At 32.8% G+C, this 23,372-nt stretch overlaps 3 protein-coding genes across 3 annotated transcripts; 1 reads left to right on the top strand and 2 right to left on the bottom strand.

Moving 5' to 3' along the window:
- Positions 1 to 9: 9 nt before the first annotated feature.
- On the bottom strand, positions 10 to 1,197 carry KVR01_009219 (uncharacterized protein; the record flags this gene model as incomplete). Its single annotated transcript, XM_044789828.1, has 3 exons — positions 10 to 108; positions 199 to 372; positions 499 to 1,197. 3 exons carry the CDS (start codon positions 1,195 to 1,197, stop codon positions 10 to 12), a joined length of 972 nt encoding a protein of 323 aa, XP_044641721.1.
- Positions 1,198 to 16,965: 15,768 nt separating this feature from the next.
- KVR01_009199 (uncharacterized protein) lies at positions 16,966 to 19,290 on the top strand. Its single transcript, XM_044784085.1, has 2 exons — positions 16,966 to 18,533; positions 18,603 to 19,290. Exons 1-2 carry the CDS (start codon positions 17,166 to 17,168, stop codon positions 18,903 to 18,905), a joined length of 1,671 nt encoding a protein of 556 aa, XP_044641701.1. The 5' UTR covers positions 16,966 to 17,165; the 3' UTR covers positions 18,906 to 19,290.
- Positions 19,291 to 21,752: 2,462 nt separating this feature from the next.
- On the bottom strand, positions 21,753 to 23,167 carry KVR01_009163 (uncharacterized protein; the record flags this gene model as incomplete). The annotated part of the gene is made up of 2 exons (XM_044793184.1): positions 21,753 to 22,538; positions 22,595 to 23,167. 2 exons carry the CDS (start codon positions 23,165 to 23,167, stop codon positions 21,753 to 21,755), a joined length of 1,359 nt encoding a protein of 452 aa, XP_044641665.1.
- Positions 23,168 to 23,372: the final 205 nt, after the last annotated feature.

A 23,372-nucleotide genomic window follows, 5' to 3' on the forward strand; every position in this document is an offset into this window, starting at 1 on the left:
GGTGACCCATCATAGAGCGCCCAACTCTGCTTCGCCGAGCGGCTCGCCATCTGGGCCCCAGTACACGGGGACTTCCGGGATATGCTGGACAATTTCTACCTTTTCAGGCTTCAAAACACCAAGTCCATCACGAACGAATTATAGGTTGGGCTCCAGCTGCCAGCGCATACTCCTGTCTCCGATACGCATTTCTTCCACCAGCTTCCAAACCCGTCGTCGGCCTTCTAGTCCTAGTGGGACATGGTCTAAGATGCCCTTAAAGGTCTCATAATCAGATTCAGGGCGGACTGTTCCACATTCGGCCAACTTGGGTCCCTGTAATAGCTCTCTGAATAGCCACTCCCAGTCCATTCGCAAGTCTAGGTCGGTTCGCTAAAGTAGATTAAAGTCGAGATCCCATAACTACTCCATGCAGGGATAGTTCTTCTTAAATAGAGCCTTTCAAAACCAGGCTTCCATTACTCTCGTACATTCAAGCGGCAGTTCCTCATCTTATACCAAAAGTTCGTATATCATGAGTTTTAGCTCATTGGGCAGATTTCCAATGTGCTTCCGCAATAGCCGAGTCTCTTTAGATACTCTGTGAAAACCGCAACGCTTCAAATTCTTCAAGAGTGTCTCGGTCAGTGACGGGATATTCAGCGGATCGTACATCATGGGACAGTCGCACTCCTCCCAAAACTGGCGGTGGAGCCATTCTGTGCTGAAGTAGCCCCTCTCAACTCCTTCCGTGTTCTGGAATCCACTTGTGTTGATGGAAGAATACGGCAAATTCCACCGTGACTGGTCCCATACTATTTGGTCATTGTCGTAGATCCCGGGGAAATTCATGGGACGCTGTTCCAAAGCGACCTGAAAGCGGTGGCGGAGTACTCGGAACAACCCTCGCAGGGCAGTCGCCCTTGTCCTATCCCATCGCGGAGACCTCAATGCAATGTGAAAGCAGTCTCTGTGCATTGGTATATACACTGGGTTACTCCCACCCGGTCCTCCGTTCCAAGAGCTAACATCGACGGCGTAAGGGAAAAAGGGGCCTTCGCGTCGCAGACCCTTTGGACCGAGTTTGTAGCCGCACCCTTTGACATTGCTACGCCAAATTCCAATCTCAGCTGAGAATACGGCTGGTTCCTGAACATCATCCGGGTATTTTCGCATAAACTGTACATGTTCGTATTTTCGCGATAGGTCCGCAAACATAAGAGCGTCGCCCGGCCAAGGGCCGATGTCAGGCTCTTCGAGGTCTGTGATCTGAAGTCCGCAAATGGAACAGAGTGTTTTTGGAAATCTCATTTTATCCCTACCAAGGCACCCCGTGACATGACGGTTGAAATCCCCCAAAACGGTGGGGGCACCTCTACGGTGTCAATCAAGGTCTCTGGGGGGGCTGAATCGTATGTCATGTTGAGGTGTGAGTGGTTATCTGGTTGATGCGGGCGACGGAAATAGAACACTCGAAATTATGTGGAAAAGGAAATATGAAAGAGGGAATTTTCAATTTACGCCGTAAAATAACTAGCATGTTGAAAATGCCTTTTAAATAGTGCGGACACTCACGAGTCCAGCCTATCACTACTGTTTCTCAGCGTCTCGACGGATTGCGCCTTTCATACAAGGCAACGTCACATGACCAGTTTAGTTTTTACACACGAAATCATTGTGAGGTCTTAACGTCGGTAGTGTATAACTAGTAGCAGAAGGTGTATTCAGTCGAACTGCAGACTTTTCTTGGGCCGCCACTCTGACTAGTGTGGTCATAATACAGTCAAAACTACCAAGGTAACAATTCTGCCGGGTCATGTTGAGTTTGAGAGTCGCAAAGATTGATCTCTCGTGTGTCGAATCCCGATTCATTGCTACTATCCTGAGTTTGTCGCCGTTCCAGATATCTCATGTAGGGCGAATCCTGTCCTCTATTGAAAAGACAAAGCGATCTGGCTTTCTGAAATAAAGTCTCTATCATTACTTGTATCACTTTCGGGTCAGAAATTCAATTTCCGGTGACGAGGGTGGTAAATTACACCTCGGCCGCAGTGAGACGTGTCTTCGCTGTGTTACGCAGTCGGCAGATACTGGTCATTGCGTGGGTTTGAGGATTTCGAGGTATGTGTAGCACGGGTGGACGAGGATCAATACGGCGAGGGGGTCTCCATGGATTCGTAGTTCAGTTGTGGCGCAGCATTTCATAATTCTGTCCAATATGATAATATACCCCGAACGGTATTTTGACTTCTTTCGATCCACTTCACATGTACATCCATACCTAAAGCCCAATAACCACAAAAGCCCCCGCGGTGAACTGTACCACTATTCATGGGAACATAGCTTCATTAGACTAGATTTTGCGGTGTGACAGTCTATCAAGATCTCACCTAGTATCACTTTACACGTCCAATGGGGACCTAATTTCCTGCAGACAGCAAATAAAAGAATGCTTACTATAAGAGATACTTAGGATACATACATCTTATTACATTTAATTTCTAGAGCAACTTTAAAGTAATTTTACTTCTATTCTATATACTTTCACATTTATTCTATCTATATTTAAGGATTAAACGCTAGGTCTTAAGTACTTACCACTATATAAAGGCACTATATATATCCTTAGATATATATAAAATAAGAATAGTTTCTTTTTTAATCCCTCTATATATAAAATATATATAATATTTTTATATAATAATAAATACTTAAAACTTAATATTTAAAAAAATATAATATTAATAATAATAAAAAAAGAATATAATATATAAATATAGAGCTAATATCTACTTACCTAATAATTATATCTACTCACCTAGTTCCTACTAACCACTCACCTAATACCAATTTTTCTAAGCAACTCCCTCACATTTATAAGTACCTTCTAAATCAACACCAAAAGACCCTATAGTATAATTTCCTTTTCTAATTTTTAATACTTTTAGTATAAGCCCCTTCTAGCACCCCTTCTAATATACCTTCACCTTTACCTTTACCTTTACCTTCACCTTTACCTTCACCTTCACCATTTAATCTATATATATTTAAGTACCAACTAAGCATTTAAATGCCAACTAAACGCTAAAAGGCCAGAAGCCAAAAAGGTAAAAGTAAAAACTATATACTTTCTAGCCTTTTAGCACCCCTTCTAGCCCTTTAGTACTCTAGACTTCTAGCCTTTTACCATTCAGTTAGCATCTAAATATTTAGTTAGTACCTAAATATATATAGGCTAAAAGGACTAGAAGGTATACTAAAAGGGGTACTAAAAGGCGTGCCAAAAGGGGTACTAAAAGGCATACTAGAAGGGGTGCTAAAAGGAGTGCTAAAAGGGGTATAAAAGGGGCTTATATTAAAAGTATTAAAAATTTAGAAAATCCTAATTAGGTACATAGTTTTATATAGGCCCTGTATATAAATTCTTGTACTGGGTAAATAGTTAAAAAAAACTAGGTAAGTAAATATAATTACTAGGTAAGTAGACATTAACTTATAAATATATAATTAAACTTTATATTATATAAATAAAATTAAAAAGTATTACTTTTAATAATATTATATTAAAATTATTAATATAAATAGTTTAAAGATTAATTTATTATAATATTAAAATTAAAATTTATAAAATAATTATATAATAAAATTAAAATAACTTTAAAATAACTTTTATAAAAAAAAAAATTTATAATATAAGATTTAATAAACTAACTCTTTTTTATTAATACTTATTATATAACTACTTAAATTTACTATTATTAAATAAATTAATATAATTTCTATTTTAAATATATAACTAATAATATTATAATATTATAATAATAAACTATAATAATTAGGTGGAAGCTATAGGAAAGCACCTTAAAGGTATTTTAATACTTAACTATACCCCTTCTTTAGGCCTCTTAAAAGGTAGATAACACCTACTTACCTTTTCTTTAAAAAAAGTAAAAATTAGTTTTATATTAAATTTAAACTTAATAAACTTTTAAACTTTCTTTTATTTATATTATTATATTTAATACTATAGTTTATTATAATTTTAATTCTTTTTTTTATACTACCTATAATATTATTAAAAATAAATAATTAAAAAAAAAGGTTTTAAATAAGTTTAAATAATAATAAAGAGAGTTTAAATACTTTTTAATAAATAATACTTTTATTTAAAAATAAAAGTAAAATTAAATCCTTTAATAAAGGATAAATATTCTTAAAGTAATTAAAATTATTTTAAAAATTAAATTAAAGAATTTAAAACTAACTAATATTATTCTATTATTTATAATTTATATTTTATAATAATATAATAATTAAATAATAAATTTTAAAAGAGTTTATATTTTTAATTATAATTTCTTTATAATAATAAAATAAAAGTAATTTATATATTTAATTATATTAATAAAAATATTAAAATTATTAAAATATTTATATAAAATTTAAAAAAGAAAATAAATTTATATTTAATTATTATAAATAAAATAAGTTTAAAATTTTTAATAATAACTTTAAAAAGATTTTTAAAGTATTTTTAAGGTTATTTAAAATTTAATTAATTTTATTTATTAATAAAAATTAAAATCTTTAATTTTTTATTAATATTTTAAAATCTTAAAGTTAAAATAAAAGGTTAAAAGTAATAATTTTAAAGTTAAGTTTTTCTTTTAAATTATAAAGTTAAATTTTTAAAAATTAAATTAAATATATTTTAAATTTATTAGATATTAAAATAAAATAGTTAAAGTTATTTAAGTAATTTAAATTAATATATTTAAATAAATTAAAAAAGAAAGTATAAAAATTAAAAATAAAGTATAAAAAGGTAATAAAACTTTTAATAAAAAAGAATAAAAAGAGCCTTTTAAAGTAATATTATAACTTTTAAAAAACTTAAAGTTTATTATATATAAAAGGTTAGAGTTAAAAATCTTAAAATAAAGGTTTATATATTTAGTTTAATTAAAATATTTAAAGAAATAATTTTAAAACTATTTTAAAACTTAATTTTTAATAATAATAAAAGTTAACTATTTATTATTATATTTTAAATTATTTAATATTAATAAAAGTTATAATATTTATAAATTAAGTTTAAAGTTATAATAATTATTAATTAAGAGGTTATTAAAAGTAGAATTAAAGTAAAGAGTTAAGGATTATTTTAATTATTTATTAAAATAATATTTAAAGTAAAAAGTTAAATTAATAATTAGAATTAAAAAAGAAAATAATAAAGGTTTATAATATTTTTATAATTTTAAAAAAGTAATTATAATATAAGGTTAGAAGTATATTAAAATTAATTTTAATATTTAAGTTTAAATAAATTTAATTAATATTTTTTTATAAAAAATTTAATTTAAAGAAATTAAATTTTTTTAATATTTATTAAAAGATTAATTATATTTTAATATTTATTTATAAAGTCTTTTAAATCTTTTTTAATTAAAATTATTTTAAAATTAAAAAAATTTAAAATATTTTTATTATTAATTAAAAGTATTTTAAGTTTATTTTATTATTAAGAATTTTAAATTTATAATATTTTTAAATAAAGTTAAAACGTTATTTAAAGGATTAATAACTTTAAAAGAATAATTTATATATTATTTAATAAATTATAAGATTTTTATAAAGAATTAAAAATAAAATATTTATTATTATATTATTCTTTTAATTAATAATATTTTTAATTTAAATAATAAAAAAATAATAAAAGTTAAAAGGAATAAATAAAGGAGAAAATTACCTTTAATTCTTTTAATTATATTTATAATTAAGGGTTTAAAAGAGTTTTTATAAAGGTTAGAGTAAAAAAACTCTCTTTTTAAAGAAAAGTAAATTATATAATTAAATTAAAAAAGGATATTACTATTTTTCTACCTTTTATTTATTATTATTAAAGGAGTTAAAGATTTTAAAGGAGTGATTAAAAGAGAATTTAAAAATTAAATAAATTATTTTTAATAAAAGTTTAATAAAAGTTTTAATTTTATTTATTTTTAAAAGAATAATACTTTTAATTTTATATTAATTATTAGGTTTTTAATAAAATAATAATTAAAAATTATTATTTATTATTATTAATTTTTAAAATTTTAAATTAGTTATTAAATATAAAGTATTTTTAAAAATTAATTTAATTAATATTTATTATTAGATTTATATTTAAAAAATAAATAAAAGATTATATTTTATATATATTATAATTATTATAAATTTAAAGTAATACTATTTAAATTAATTAATATTTTTATTATATTTTAATTATTTATTATAAAAGTTTTAAATAATTATATTAATATTTATATAATTATTTATTTAAATAATATTTTAATTTTTTAAAGAATAAAGAAAAGTATAAAAATATATTTAAATAATTATAGATTAATTATTATTAATTAAACTTTATAAGAATTTTAAAAGTATAGCTTTTTTAAGAGGAGATTAAATTTTTAAAATTTTTAATTAGAAAGAAGGAAATTTAAATAAATCTTAATTAAATTAAGATTATTAAGAAATAGTCTATCCTTATTATTTATTATAATATTTAGGTTTTTTAGGTTTTTATAATTTTTATTAAAGATTTATTAAGGAATATTTTAGAATTATTTAACCTTTTAATAAATAATTATTTAATATAAAATAAAATTAAAAATTTAATAAAATTAATTTATTTATATTTAAAAATTTAAAGGTTTAAAAACTTTTAAGAAATTTAAAGTTAAATTTTAATAAGTATTTTTATTTTAATATTATAATTTAATATTTTATATTTAAATTAAATATAATATTTTTAATAAAATAGTTATTTTAATAATTTTTAAGAGTATATTATTAAAGATATATTTTAATAATATTTTATTACTTTTAATTAAAAGTTTATTAATATAGAATTTAATTAAATAACTTATAATAAGGAATTAAATACTATTATTAATAGTTTTAAATATTAATAATAATATTTTAAAAGAGTTTAAAATTTATTATTATTTTTAAATTATAATAATTTTATAATTTTATAAAGTAAAAGAAATTAATTTAAAATAAATTTAATAGTTAATATATTTAATTAAATTTAATTTTATTATTAAATATTATTTTAATAAAATTAATTTAATTAATAGGTTTTAAAAGTCTAACTATATATTAAAAGAAAAGCTTTTAAATATAAGTTAAATTTTAACTTTAAAATTAAAAATAATTATAATTATTAAAAGGATTTATAATTCTATTTAAAAACTAATAATAAGTTAAAATTTAAACTATAATTAAAAGTATTATAATATATAAGGTTTTAAAAATAACTTTTTTAATAAAGTATTAACTTAAATTTATAACTCCTTTATAAAGGTAGTTTATAATAAAAGTTTAAATTTAAATATATATACTTAATATTAATATAATATATTTAAAGCTTTATTTTTATTTATAAACTTAATTTATAAAACTTAAAAGGAAGACTTTATAATTTAAGTTATAATTAAAAATATAATTTTTAAATAATATTACTTTAAATAGCTTTAATTATAAAATTTAAAATAAACTCTTTTATTAAAAATATATATATATATTAAAATAAAAGATTTTAAAATAAAAATTTTATAAATTTATTATAATAATTTATTAAATAAATATTAAAAATAAATAAAAATATAAACTTTTTTAAAAGGTATTTTTAATAGCTTAAATTAAAAGTCTTTATAATAAAATATATATACTTTTATATAATATATTAATATATATTTATATTATATTATTATTTATATAAAAGTTTATTTTATTATTAATTTTATTAAAGTTTATATAAAAATTTAATATAAACTTTATAATTAGATTTTTAATTATTATTATAAATAATAAAAAGTAAATTTAATTTTAATAATTATAAATTATTTTATTAAAATAAGTTTTTTTTTAATTTATATAATAATAAATATTATAGAATTTAATAAAATCTTTTATAAAGAAATTAAATATAAATAAAAATTTTATAAAAATTATTATTAATTAAAGTATAATTTTATAAATAATTTTAAAAATATTATATAGGTTTAATAATATTAAAATTATTATATTATTATTTATTATTTATAAAATAATAAATAAATTAAAAATAAATTAAACTTTAAAGTAATACTTTAAATTATTTATAATTAAAAATATTTAAAATTAATTAAAATTATTATATATTATATTTTTATATATAATTTAATTTAAAATATAATAATTAAAATAAGTTTATTTAAAGTATTATTAAAATATAAACTTTTTTATAATTTTATATAATTAATAATTTATTAAAAATAGTATATTATAAAGAGAGATATTAATAATAGAAGAGTAATTAAAAAGTTTTAATAAATTTATATAAAATATTAAAAGAATTAAATAAGAGTTATTAAAGTTTAAATTTAAAATTATAATATATATTATTAATTTAAATAATTTAAAATTAATAAATAAGTATTTTTAATAATTAAGTATTTTTATTTAAAAATAAAAATTAACTTTATAAAGAGTTAGTTTATTTAAAATTTTAATTTAAATTAGTAAATAGATTTATAATTTAATTTTTTTAAAAATACTTTTAAATATATAATATTTTTATATAAATTAATTAAAGTTATAAATAGTTAAAATATTAAAGAGTTTATAAAAGAATATTATAAATTTATTAAATTTAAAAGATAAATAAATTAAATAAAAGTTAAAAAATTTAAAATTATTAAGAAATTAAAGGTATCTTTTATTATTTAATAAAATAAAAGAATAATTAAGTAAATATAACTTTTAAATATTAAAAGATAAAATATTTATAAATAAAATTATTTAAAAATACTATAAATAGAAAACTTTAATATTTTAAAAAAATTAAAAATAAATAGATAAAAGATTAAAAAAATTATTTAAATTATAATAAATAAAAATAAATAAATAATAATTAAATAATAAAAATAAATATTAAAAGTAATTAATAAAATAAATAATAATATAATAAATAATTAATAAATAATTTATAAAGGCTTTATAATAAATTAATAAAATAAAATATAATTAAAATATAAGTTTAATAAAAATTAATAAAGTAAATAATAATTAAATAAATAAGTTATAAAACTTAATAAATTATTTAAAGAATAAATATTAAAAATAAATACTATTAATTAATTATTAAAAAATTAATTAATTATAATATTAAAATTAAAAGTTATAATAAAAAGTAATATAAAATATATTAAAAATAAATAATTTTTAAACTATTTAGATTTATAATAGATTAAAACTTACTTTAAAAAGATAATATAAGAGAGTATTATTATTCTACTTTAAAAACTTTAAAATTTTATTTTTATAATTTTATTTATTAATTTATAATATTTTTAATTAGTTTTTAAAAAGGGTTATTTATATTTTATAAGTTATTTTTAAAGAAGAAAGAAATAACTTTAAGGTTATAAATTAAAGGTTTTATTTATTATATTTATTATTTTTAAAAGTTTTTAAATTAAAGTATATTAAATAAAAAGTTATTATTTATTAAAACTAAATATAATATATTATAGTAATTTTTAATTAAATTATAAAAAATTTAAATATTATTTAAATTTTTATTTAAATTAAACTTTATTAATTAAAGGGTATATAAATTAATTATAATTTATAATTAAAAGATATTAATTATTATAATTTTTTTAAGGAAAAGTTAGTATTAAATTTTTAATAATAATTAATTATTTATATTTAATATAAAGATTTATTACTTTTTTATTATTTAATAAATTATTTTAAAATTTAAGGTTTTTAACTTTTTTTTAAAAGTTAAATAATTATTAAAACTATTTATAAATATATTTATTAAAATATTAATAAGTTAGATTTAAAATTATATTAATTTATTTTTTATATAAATAAAAGTAAAAGTTTTATATTATTTATAATTTCTTTTAAAAGGATTTTATTAAATAAAATTAATAATTAATTTAATAATAAAAATCTTTTAATTTAAAAGTTAATAATAATAATAAAATAAGTAAAAAGGAAAGTTTATTATAATATAAAAGAATAATATTTTATAATATATTAATTATAATAAAACTATTTAATTAAAAATTATATAAAAATATTTTTATATAAAAGGAAGGATATTTTTATTTATTTAAAAGTTTTTATATATATATTATAAAAGTTTATAATTTAATTATTTTATTTTATTCTTTTATAATTTTAATATAATTTAATATAATATAATTAAAAGAATTTAAGTTTATAAAAGTATTTTTATATATTTTTAAAAAGGTATAATATACTTTTAATTTTATAGAGTTAATTAAATATTAAATATATAAAATTAAAATTAAAAGTTTTTAAAATTTAAAAGATTTTAAAGGGCTTTTTTATTTAAATTTTAAAATAAAAGTAACTTTTATAATTACTTTTAATAAATTTAAAGGGTATATAAAGTAATTTTAGGTTATTTATTTATTATTTTTAAGGAATAATTATTAAAGATTTTAATAATATTAATATTTTTAATTAGATTATAAATAAATTTAATATAAAATAGAAAAGTTAAAGTTAATAAAATAGAATTAATATAATTATTATTAAAGCTTTTAAAGGTTAAATTTAATAAATTAAGGTAATTTTAAATAAATTATTCTTATTATTTAAAGTAATATATATAAAATAATATATAAAAATTTTTAAAAAAGATTATTTATAAGTTTTATAATTATTATTTATAAATAATATAATAATAAATAAAAGTAGTTATAAAATAAAAATATTTTAAATTACTTTAAATAGTAAAATATAATAATAATATTTAAAAATTAATAAAATAATTAAGAAAATAATTAAAAATTAAAAAAGGAGTTTATTAAAAATTTAATAAGGTTAGTTATTAAAGGAAAGAAGAAAGAAAGTAGAAATAAAAAGAAAGGTAATTATTTAAAAAAGATTAATTAGTTTATATCTTTATAAAATATAATAAAACTATTAAAAGATTTAATAAGTTATTAAAATTAATTAATAATAATAAATAAAGAAGGTTTTTAAAAATATAAATAAAGGTAATTAATATTAATTAATAATAATAATTAAGGATAGCCTTTAAAGAGATATAATTATAATAATTAAGTAAAAGTTATAAGAAAGTGTTTTAAAGGTGTTTTAATATCTAATTATACCCTTTTTAAGCCTTTTAAAAGGTAGGTAATATTTATTTACCTTTTTTAAAAAGGTAAGAATTAGTTTTATATTAAATTTAAATTTAATAGATTTTTAAACCTCTTTTTATCTATACTATTATACTTAGTACTATAACTTACTATATAAATCTATTTAAAAACCTTTTATATAAATTTTATAAAAAATTAAAACCTTTTAAAAAGTTAAATAAAGTTTATTTACTATATATTAAATAAATATTATATAAAAAAGTAGAAATCTAAATATTTAAAAGTTAAATCTTCTTTTATAAATATACTACTTTATTATTAAGAATTTATTTACTTTTATATAATATATAAAAATATAATAAAAAGAGAGCTTTATAAAAGAAGTTAATAACTCTACTATATATAAATAAGTTTTAATATATATATTAAGTAATTATTAACTTTATACTTAAAATATAAATTAATAATTAACTTAAAAGTTAAAAGATAATAAATAAATAAATATATAGTTAAATAAAATCCTTTAAATATAAAGTTAAAAGATTTATAATTATAATTTTATAATTAGTTTTTATTTAATTATATTATATTATTATAATTTTATTTAATCTTTAGTTTTATTTAAGTTTTTTTAAACTTTTTAATATTTTTCTTTTAAGGAGTTAAATTTAAAGGGAGCCTTTAAGTTTAAATTTAATATTTTATAAATCTTAATTTCCTTTAAATTAAACTTATAATTTTTAATATTTTTAAAAATATATTAACTATTTTAAATATTAATAACTTCTCTTTCAAGTAAAAGTTTATCTTTATATAATTATAAATTTAATTATTAATAGTTATTTCTTTTCTATTTATAGTAGAGCTATTAGAACTATAAACTTAAATATTATATATAATAATAGAGTATAGTTACTTTATTTAATTTTTTTTTAATTTAATAATATAGTAGGTTAAGTAACTACTTTTAAGTGGTTTTACTTATAGAGTTAATAGATAAATGTTTACTTAAGTAGAGTTAAAACTTTAATTAGAGGAATAGTAGCTTTATTTTTATTTATTTTAGTTAATTTATACCTAAGTTATATAATAATATTATATATAGTACTTAATAGCGTTAAAACTAGTGTATAATTTATAATAACGTTAATTTTTAACGGATTAATCTATATTAAAGCGAATAATACTAACTTAAATAGACTAGATATAGCTTAGTGTATTAATGTAGGAAGGTATATTTTAATAATAGATAGCGTTATAAATAGTAATAGTAGATTATAAAGTTACTATAAAAAGTGCTATATAGTAAACTTAGTTAAACTAATCTTTAAAAGATATATTATATTTTATTTTTAAAACTTTAATTATTCGTTTTTAAATTAGTAGTAGAATTAAAAATATAAATAGTCTATAATTAAATAAAAATATAATGTAGTTAAAGTTATATAAAATAGAAGTAAAACTATATATATCCTTAAATATATATAGAATAAAAGTGAAACTATTTTTAAAAATCTAATTTTATTATATAACTTCCTTATAATAATTAGTTAATAAACTATTTATATTTATAACTTTAATTAATATTATTATTATTATATTCTTTTTAAGTATAAAGTTTTAAATACTTACTATTATATAAAGATACTATTTATATCCTCGAATATATATAGAATAGAAGCAAAACCACATAGAATACAAGTTAAACTAATTAATTTTTAGAGTAACTATTTGTGCTATTGAATTTGTTATTACAGCCACAAGTTCGTGTTGGAGACATTAAACGACCTGTTCCAGTTGGACAGCTTCCCAGCAGGCCGAGCGTCTAGGCACACGCCCACAGAAACCAGTCGGGGTTCAGACCTTGGGTTGCCCCCCACGCCTTGCTTAGAAGGGGAGGAAAGCAACCCACGGGTAGCTGTGGCAGCTAGCTGAGATGGCTGCCGGTTCGCCGCGAGGGACCTATCGACATGACCAAGGCTGACCACCGTCGAACTAACCTTGCCGAGATTTGCAAGGTCCGCTTCCCACTTAGATGGGACTGAATTGTCCGGCGACTAGATGAGACCTGACAAGATGGTTATGAGTGAGTCGAGATTGATTGGTCTTTGCCCTTAGGACCTGCAGGGTAACTACAGAACTCAGAGCACCCGAGTAGCGAGTTCAACACGCACTGGTTGCTGCTTGTACACATGGCATCCATGATGAAAGACCCAACGCTCTAGGACGCAATTCGTACGCTACTTTGCTTGCTCTGGGCCCAATTTTGTAGGTGTGACTAGAAGTTCTTCGCATCCTTGTGGATACTGGCCGGATATTTGCTGGTATTCTAGGCCTCGAGGAGATTTGTGCCGGGCTGTTGGTGTGGATTTCTTCGATCTGGTTTCACTTCTATTCCGCATCCGTCTGAGGACATACATGGCGTCTTCGTAGAGTGGTAAGTGGTTTCGGTTCCATTCCGTATACGTCCGAGGATATACATGGCGCCTTCATACAGTGGTAAACGCCCAAGATCCAGCGTTTAAAAATCGTATAGTGTCGACATCAGCGGTTCTATGGATCGCTTGGGGCTCTCAGAACACCTTGACTGGCTGTGCAATCTATCCGAATCTATGGCGAAGATTAATCGGGGATGCAGGGGACGAAGCATTCATAGATCCAAGGTGTTCAAGTTCAAAGTGCTTGCTTAGTGCCCAGTAAGCTCTGTGAAGGGAGCAAAGTTCGAGGAAGCGTCGTATCACGGAAAGACTTTGCGAACACGATATGGCAGAAGCCCAACTTAGAGTACACTACAACACAGATCTAGCTACCAGGCGGTGGCATCATGGGACTTTTGGAATATAACTTGGTCGGGACCCAGTGAGGACGCAATGATCTTAGCCCCGCCGTCGTAGAACTCTATACCCTAGGGTAGGTACGAGGTTAATCCATTTGCCGCCATGCTTGAACTGACAAACGGGTTCCCGACCACTGTGCAGTGTAGAACTGCAATGCAATAGACAGCATCTGGTCCGAAAGTGGAGTGGCGGATCAGCACTCCAAGAATCAACCTCCAGCGCAAAACTGCGATGAGAAGTTGTCGAAAACGGCTTATGAAAACAGACCTACAGAGCTTTGCTCTTTAAGTGTTTCCTTCCTTGGTGCACATGTGGCGTCGACGCAGAACGACTTTGCAAACTTCTCAGTCCTCCGGGCTCTTTGGTCTAAAACTAACCCCAAAAAAGAAATCCGATCGAGCCGGATGTCCCACGAGCCTGCCTTTCCCCGACGCCCGGACTATCAACTTCCAAACTCAATTCCGGCCCCGGTCCATGTGATGGTGAGGAGGACAAACGGGCGTGGCCTGACATGAGGAAAGGCTCTCAGAAGAAATCTAAGTTGAGTTGTCGGCTGCAGCAGCTGCATCGTAACGTCAGCGAGGGGTAGTGAGGAGTAAACATTAATAACGAGCTCGGCCTGCATGCTGTGAAACAATAGTTACGACCTCATAATGCCATACTGTTCTAGTCTAGGACAGTACCCTAGGGTAGTGAGTGGAAACTGAATTTCGGTACCACTGGAGATCCTTTGCCTGGGCAGGCATCTGATGCCCTAGTCTACACTTGATTGGGGATGGGCACTTTGACATACTCTGGCATGTGATGAGGAGAAGCAACCCCGTGTTGACATCAAGGTGCCCCATTGCTCAGTCCCGGAAGTAGCGTCTTCCACATCCATCGGCTCCAGAGACAATGTGTATACCACGACGCCATGTCCGAGAAAGGAATGCAGGGAGCAAAACTCTTGATCTGATCTTTCCTCGCATCAAGTTTGGCTCGGATCTGGCATGTCAGGCCCACGGGGATGCGCTAGTGAAGGAACCCACGAGCCCAATCAAGGCTTCACGTGTTGCACCATCCAGGCCTCATCTAGACGCTGAGGTGGACTAAAGCAGTCTCTCAGATGTAATTGGTGAGAGGAGCTGCATGGTCATTGCCTCTGAATCGGACTGCAAACCGTGCGGAGACATGTCCAGGAGCTTGATGGACATGCATTGGATCCCATCCTCATGTGCACGATGCATGGCATGTCACACCGATAACGACATCTTAGGTTCGGGGAGAGTAGCAAGGTGAACGCAATCGCAGTACCGGTCTGATACTTGTCAGTGTCCAGAGTGATTTGAGAGTGGCGTCCTTGACCTCACGACATCATGCCGTTCAGCAGGGTGCTCCAAGAAGTGACAAGTACTGCCCTAGGGTATGCAGCGAGGCACGAAATTGAGTGATCACTTTAATACCCAGACACCTCGTTTTGAATCTGCACAGTTGGGCCTTGTCGAGCACCAGTAGCTCCTCCTATTCGGCTGGCCCGCTGATCCCAACAGAATTTATCGTATGCCTTACCAGTCCTGCTCCACGACATACCGACAACATTTGAAGCGCCCATCAAAGTCGACGATTTTTCTGATCTTTGTCGGTACTTGATGCACGAGCTTCGGATATAGGGGCTCAGGCATATCCGATCGTAGCTAATTGGGTAATGGCGCCCTTAACTTTCCAGGCATGGCGCATGAAGGTTTGAGGGGAATGAAGTCTAACACAGCTCTGGTTACGACCTCTGTCCGATCTAGAATTGGGCCTCACGAGCTAAGATTTCTTCACAGACGTGGAAAAGGGTATCGCTTATTATTGCTCTCTCCACTCTTTTACCCTGTCGCCGTCTCGGGGTAATTTGCACTGTAGCATTCAACCAAGCCCTGAGAAGGTTGAAGCCCTTCCAACACATGTAAAACCACTCTTGACTAGCTGGGCCGCTCTCTTCTTAGAAAGCAATGCTTTGGGCTTGCATTAAAAAGTAGCATCGAGTGCGTGGAGATCTCGATTGATTGATGTAGCAACAAAGAGCTTCCCCAACGCCGCTCTGTCGATCCTGCCCCTGGCTCCCGTCATTTGGCAGCTCTACGTTACCACCACCCATTGGAGCTTCAACTTGAGCCGCACCCATGATCCATGTCTCCCGCATCGAGCCGAAGAGGCTTTTGTGGGGAAATGGCATGGTCGAGAACCTAATTGTGAAATATGGAAGGGCTTGGGCAAGGGTCCCGTTCCTTGAGCTGCTCAGGGTCCAAGACCTCCTTTGTTTGAGCGTTGACACCGTCCTATGCGGCCAACATAACTTTCAGTAATATTTATTGCTAGTGTCTGTTCACCATATTCAAGTCATTAGGTGCCCGTAGCATCGAAGATGTCCGGTCAGTGAAGCATGCAGTGGACTTTTCATACGGACGCGTCCGTCCAACCACTTAGACGATGCCTACCTAAGTAGGTAGAGTGGGGCTGGCGACCACTTCTGCGACCATACATGTTGTCTAGTATGGCGGCCTCGTCATCGAGTGCCCTTGGTGTTTAGTGTTGAGCTAATCCGTGCATATTGAAACCAATGCCGTGAAGTATCACCATGCATTTTCTCTGGTACACAACCCCACGGGCGAGCAACGCCGGATGAGGAAGGACTACAGCGGATGAAGCAACGAGGCGCAGCTCAACGTTTCCGAGATCGCGTCGTGGACGAATCGTTTCTTTTAATCTCCTGAATTGACTTTGTTGGGGGTTTTACGTGGCAGAGAGGGGAAGACGAATACCCGGCTGAAGTCAGGCGACTACATGCGAAAGGTCGAAAGTTGGGTCCTAGTTAGTCCATCTGCGCAGACACCTTGCTGAAGATGGTCTGAGACCAGTGGTATCGGCCCTTTATTTCATCATGTAGACTCCGATCATGCCCCAGTGGTGAATCATGCTCTGGGACGTTGATGAGTGATCCAAGAGTGAGGGGCCGTGAGCGGTGGGAGCCCGGTCTCGAATAGAATAATATAAAAACAGCACCCATCTCGCTTCTAAAGTCGTCTCTTTTGAATATCGCACCATGACCAGAAAAATACAAGTCTACATTCGTTTCAATATCTAGCACCCTGACAGGCCATTACGGCGAGATATTAAATTCAGCAGTCACATTTGCAACATGGGTGACGCACGCTCTATCATCTCGGAGGCACCGAAGGACAGCAACGTCGTCGCGGTAGACGCGTATGCTCTTGTCCAGGCCATCCTCGGCCGTACGGCAGACAAGGCAAGAAGCGACTCTGATCGTACTGAGACCCTTGAGTACGACGATCTTCCAGACCTCCGCAGCGACATGATGCTCTCAACTTTTGACGAGCGCGGCCCCCGCCCTGACCAACAGCCAAAGAATGTCAGAATTGGCTGCGCCAACCCCTATGCCCTTGTGGAGGCCATGCTTGGTCGACGCATTGACCGCAACTCTGTCAATGCATCGACCTTGATCTCTCAAGTCCTGCAGACCGACTACGATGAGCTATTTGACTTGAAGAACAAGTCTGTACTCTACGCCGGCCTGCAGCTCAACGAGAAGGAGCGGATAGCTTCACAGCTCACGGAGAAGGATATTCACCTCCTTAGCGAGCGTGATCTCATGACGCCTGACTTGTCTCGTGTCCAACGTCTACAGGATCTAGAGCAGATTGGTCTCAAGGATCTGAACCAAGTGCATGTCAAGCACGCTCGGATCCAGAACGGCAAGATCCGCCTGGTCATCCAAGCCAACGCCAATGGCAACCGCATTGCTCGCCAAGTATCCAACCGGGAGCTCACAAGGACCATGAACGAACTGATGACCCCGTTCCGACTCAGCGGCAAGGACGACGAGAATCTGCCTGGTCGGGAAGACAACGAGTGGTCGCCTCCCAACGCATCCTGGCGCGACATGTACGACTACTTCTTCCAGAGTGTCAATCGTCGCCTTGTGAACGATGTGACCAACTTCTCCATCGGTGATGGAAGACGTCGCCCCATGCACTTCTTCGATGACCCTACCCAGGGCGCGTCGACGAACAGCTGGCTTATTGCCGCCTTGTTCTCTGTCTTCTGGGCCAGCCCCGCAACCATCAACCGTGCAACTCGTGTGCACCCTCATAGCGAGCGTATGGATGACAATGAGGACAGCCGTCGACGCCGTCACACCCTTCGAGTCCGCTTCCACGACAAGGGAGGCAACAACAATAACCGCACCGAGACGGTTGAGGTCAACTACGAGATCCCCATCACCAACTCCAACAACGAGCCCGTCTTTGCCCGTGCCTCTGACGGCACTGACATTTGGCCTTCCTTGTACGAGAAGGCGTTCGCCAAGTGGATCCTGGGGAGCAACAACAAGAACGAGCACCACCCAGACATTACCTGTACTCACTCAGGTGACCCAATCAAGGCCATGGCTCAGATCAATGGCCGCGACCCGCAGTACTTCCGCTGCGAGAACCACAGTGCCAACGAGCTGCTCGGCGTCGTCCGCCAGAACTGTGTCAACAACAAGGCAAGTCATATTTCTATGCCCCTAGCCATGTCCCAAAGGACAAATGATTAATTTACATGTTACCTTTAGACGATCAACCCAATGTCTGCCTGGACCCACGCCACCGGTCCCATGTACCGCGGCAGCAACCTGGTCGCCAACCACGCCTACTCTATCTGCGGCTACGCCGTGGTCGGGGACAGGCAGTACATCGTGCTGCGCAACCCCTTCGGCGTCACTGAACCGGCCGGACTTACCAGCTACCCAGGCCTGCTCACCCGCATGGACCCAGAGCTGTGGCAGCCCGCGGAGCTCCTCGACCAGGGCGGCCTGTTCGCCCTCGAGACCCGCTCCTTCAAGGAGTGCTTCCAGTACATGGGCTGTGCGAAGTGACTCATTGACGCGTGGTAGGACTCGAACTCTGAAGAGTGGTCCTGCCAAACCCAAACTCCCAGTGCGGCGTGTGTGTTTGCGGATGATGCATCACCTCGGGTGTGTGCGGCGAGTTCTCACGTACCTAGGTATCGAAACTGACCTGGTTGTCCCTCCTTCATGTGGCACTTCCCCTACTTGACCTGATATCGCGGATAGTACTCCCGACTCGGTCATATTGTTTCCTTCCACATCCAAAAGTTATCTGTCATCATTTGATTGGGCTCAGTTGGAAATAGTTTGGCGTAGCATGCGCAAGGCACATCGGATTGTACCGATACGTAGCTAGCAACCAAATTGATAGCCTCTAGCCACCGTAATGAAGATCATTACATGCTGCAAAAAATATCTTCTGTTGATTGAACGTCAGGCCCGTTGGTTGATAAGGTTTTGTTAGCGGAGCGACGCACCACTGACCACATATGGAATTAGGTTCCGCCCGGCTACATCTTCATGCGTTCGAATGTCTCGTTGAATTTTCAGATCACCCTGGGGCATCTACTTGGTCATTATTGCACCCCCCCCCCCCACCTTGACACGGTGAATATGTGAGAAGGCTTGTGTAGTAAGTACTCCCAAGACAAATAGCCCGACTCTATCTAGCAGCCCCGAAATTAATAGATTCAAGCGACTCGGGCAAGTTGAGAGGCCTTAATAAATAAACAGACCTGAACCTTCGATTTTATTGGGTATGCTGTAAATAATCATGGATTCATGAGGTTAACACGCAATACGGTTGTCGATACTGATCCATGCTCCCGTAAAGCTACTAATTATGTGGTCAAGTCTGCTGCTGGACCATTCATCTCCCACCCAGTAGCAGAGACTTGGGGTCATAGCATTGCCGGTCAATTGGTCATATTCTATTCTTGCAGTGTTAACATAGACATTTAAAGATTGAGACTCAACAGTTGTTGGTTACAAACCAAATGCAATCTTGTGGCAACCGCGCTGACGGGGCTGGGCGATTGATTCTGATTTCATAAGGCATAGTAGATCGGCTCCGACAACACTGGTGACTCACGAAAAACAGCGGGGTCAAGCAAAAAAATCACCAATACATTGACAAGATGAAATGCCTCCACAGAGAGCAACCCGTGGACATCGAGTTTGCGAGTACCGGATGGTGTAACTCTGTCAAGGGCCTTGTATCGGATGGAATGTGGCTGACGCTGCTCATCCGCATTGTTCTATAGTCTAACCAGAATCGACGTGACTCGGCGATTCCATTGAACAATTACTGAGACCAGCTTTCCCAGCCTCTATAATGCTTGTATCTTATCAGATAATCACGCGAGTATTTCCATATGCCCTTTCCGCCGGTTCTAAGATGTATGGCCACATCAGTGAGGTTCAATGTCTCCGGCCATCTCGGTTCGAAAGTGATTTACTGGTTAGACGATTGTTGGCGAAACATCGGGGTGACCGCTGTTTAGACCTAAAGGTTTCCTACCGCTATTTGAAACGATGTGGCCAACCTGAAAAGCATTCATCCTTGCCCCATGCACGATATGAACGGCGAATTCTTCGCCAACAGTAGAACAAAGCTCCATTGTGATGGACCACTGCATTTACGAGTCACCTTGAAGTCTGCTGTTTCAGCCTCTTTCATTTTCTTGCTGTGCCAGCTTTTCCCGATCATGCCGAGTCTTTGTTCAATCAAATATGCCTTGGTGAATTATGTGACTAGACTCGGAGCCTACCTCAATGTCTTACCTGGGCAAGGCGTTCCTGTGGCACGCACAGAATTAAATTTCCCAAAGAGAAAGAGGAAATCTATCTTTTCTAGCAACCGCCATATTTTGTTTATTCTTGTTCTCAAGCTGAGTGTGTGGTCAAGTATTCCAGTCAAGGCGAGTCCGGTGAAGTTTCTAGACGCAGGTCAACTCCATGCCAGTGGAAGCGCGCTCGATCGCCGATCAGCTCCGACGGGGAAGAAGCTAAGTCAATCAAATCCCGCAAGATAATATAATTTCTACCGAACATACCTCCATTGCATGGAGGTTTGAGAGTGAGTGGTACGCCTAGCACCATCTGCCAGCGGCCTTGAGGGAAATCTTGTCAGGACGATGATCGACGGGGCGCTATCCGGGATATGTCTCACACTTAACGACGCCCGGAGAATAGATCTCTGTCTCCTTACAGGGATGTTGCCATGATGTTGTGGTAGATTTGCCCATGCATGATATCGATCTTCGTGAAGCCTTGTTCCTGTGCGTATAGTGTCGGATATTTCCTGCGCACCGTCCCCGACCGTCTGGCTGTCCCAACGACTTCGTATCCAGGTAGCAGATTTGAAACAGAGGCGGCTGCGTTGCCGACTCCCAGAGTCGTCCCATTGTCCTTCTGGGGTAGGAGCTCTCAGTCAAAACCCTGCACAGTCGACTTGGCAAAGTATGTGACTAACGGCCAGGCCTGGACTCGACTTTTTGAGTTCTCGTCAATGTTCACAAGGTTCATCGCTGTCGTTGCACCATTACGGCTTTTAGACGGGAGACATCACCTGGTATGTGCCGCCCCCGCCAAGTGCCAGCCTGTCGGAGGTGTGAGGGCCTAGGCGGGTGAACCATCAGGAGCACGGGATGAAGATACTGTGAGATTTCGCAGGCGACGTATTGATGGTCCAGAAATCAAAGACATTTGTCAGAGACACCATTTGGATGGCATTATCACTTAAGTTTTAGACTAATCGTTACATGAGCATTTGCCATGTCGCCTCCAAGGTATTGCTGAGTGTCCCAAATGAAAGCGATAAAATGAACGCTGATTCAGATCGTATATACATGTTGAGTTAGGCAGGTGTCTGCTTCATTCCAGCTCATATCTGCTCGTCGGTCGGGTATTGTCCAACTCGAAAAGACTTTGTGGCCTATCGTTTCTTCTCTTTCTGTGTTCGTGATTCCGCATCTCGCCCGACAGAACTTCCATCCCCTTTCCTTCCATAACACTAGGACTTCGTTCCTCCATCCACGGTGGTTTTCTTGTTGGTGAAACCCCACTCAGTTCCTCAATCTGCATATGATACAGATCTTGACTGGTCAGAGTTGTATCAGTTTCGGACAGTCCCAGAGCTGAGGACCCGAAGAATTTTGGTCTCCCATCGAGTTGCGCAATACCACGACTATTGGATGGTGTTCGTAACGGGGGAGGCCTTAGTGGATGTGCGTGGGGGTTAATCGACATGGCGCTGTCTTCAGGCAGACGTGGTAACCGAGGCTCGCTCAGGTGGCTGCTGGCGACGCTCTGAGAGAACGGCTTGCCCTTCTCCTTCAAGGAATTGTGTCGACGCCAATGACCCAATGTCTCCGCACTGAATGTGCCTAGGATCTCGGATGCGAGTCCGTCTTTGGACGCTGCGGCAGCCGACCCGCTGCCGTACGGCATGTTTCGCGCCCTCCTCCTCGCCCTTCGGCGGCGAAGACAGATGAAGGCGATGAAAGCTAATACAGAGAGGAACACCGTTACGGTTGGGACCACGGCGGCGGCGATTATTGGGCCGGCGAGGTGATCCGTTTCACTCGATCCCTCCGAGTCTGATGTAGGCGTTGCTGTCGCAGTAGCCGGTAGTGTCACCCCATCAGGTAGTGTTGGGACCTAGGGGAGTTGTCAATAAGTGGAATGAAAGACGTAAAGTGTATCGAGAAACATACAGCGGTAGCCAGTGCTGGCAAATTTGTGATTGAAAATGACGGATCATCGATGGTCACCTCCTCCTTCGTGATGAACCATGCCTGGTTGATATCCCCGTTCCCCAGGTCTGGATTTGGCCCCGGAACAGCCAGGTAGGGCTGTTTTGTGTCGTTATACACGCTCATGACCATGCTTGTTCCAACGCCGCCAAACCAATCCGGCATTATCGTCCATGTTGTGCGGTTGTTGATCACGTCAGTGTGATTTGTGAGTCCCCACGTCTGGTTGTACTGCGTCGTGTAGTTCATTAAAAACGGTGCGTAATCCCCTTTCTCGTTGAGAACGGCATCCATTTTCTTTTTCGCGCCCAGCCAGGAGCTCGCGAACCAATAATGGCCTGGATCGTCTGGGTTCTCAAGGACCTGATAGATTTGCCCTAGATACAGCCCTGACGCCGCCATTCCCAACTTGCCATCGGGGATCTGCTTCATATTTTCAGCGTCGACATCGAGAGAGTACTCGCCGCCCAGCGCGAGGTTCGTAAGTCGATAGTACTCGTTTGGGTCAAAGACCCCAGTGGCTTGCGCCGCCATGTCGACTGCCTTTGGACATTCAGGGTCGGGTTGAATGTGAGTCGGGCGGGTGAGAGAAGCTGTCCTGGCAATACTCCACTTCCGAGCGAGAAGGGTGGGCGGCGGACTTATTTTGACTGGGCTCATTAAGGTTTGGCATTCATCCGTGCCATCCTCCCGCTACTTCAGGCACATTGCAGGGCAAAGTTTGTTGCCATAGCCCCTG

The sequence above is a fragment of the Diaporthe batatas genome, assembly GCF_019321695.1.
Source record: "Diaporthe batatas strain CRI 302-4 chromosome Unknown Contig00011, whole genome shotgun sequence".
Lineage (NCBI taxonomy): Eukaryota > Fungi > Ascomycota > Sordariomycetes > Diaporthales > Diaporthaceae > Diaporthe > Diaporthe batatas.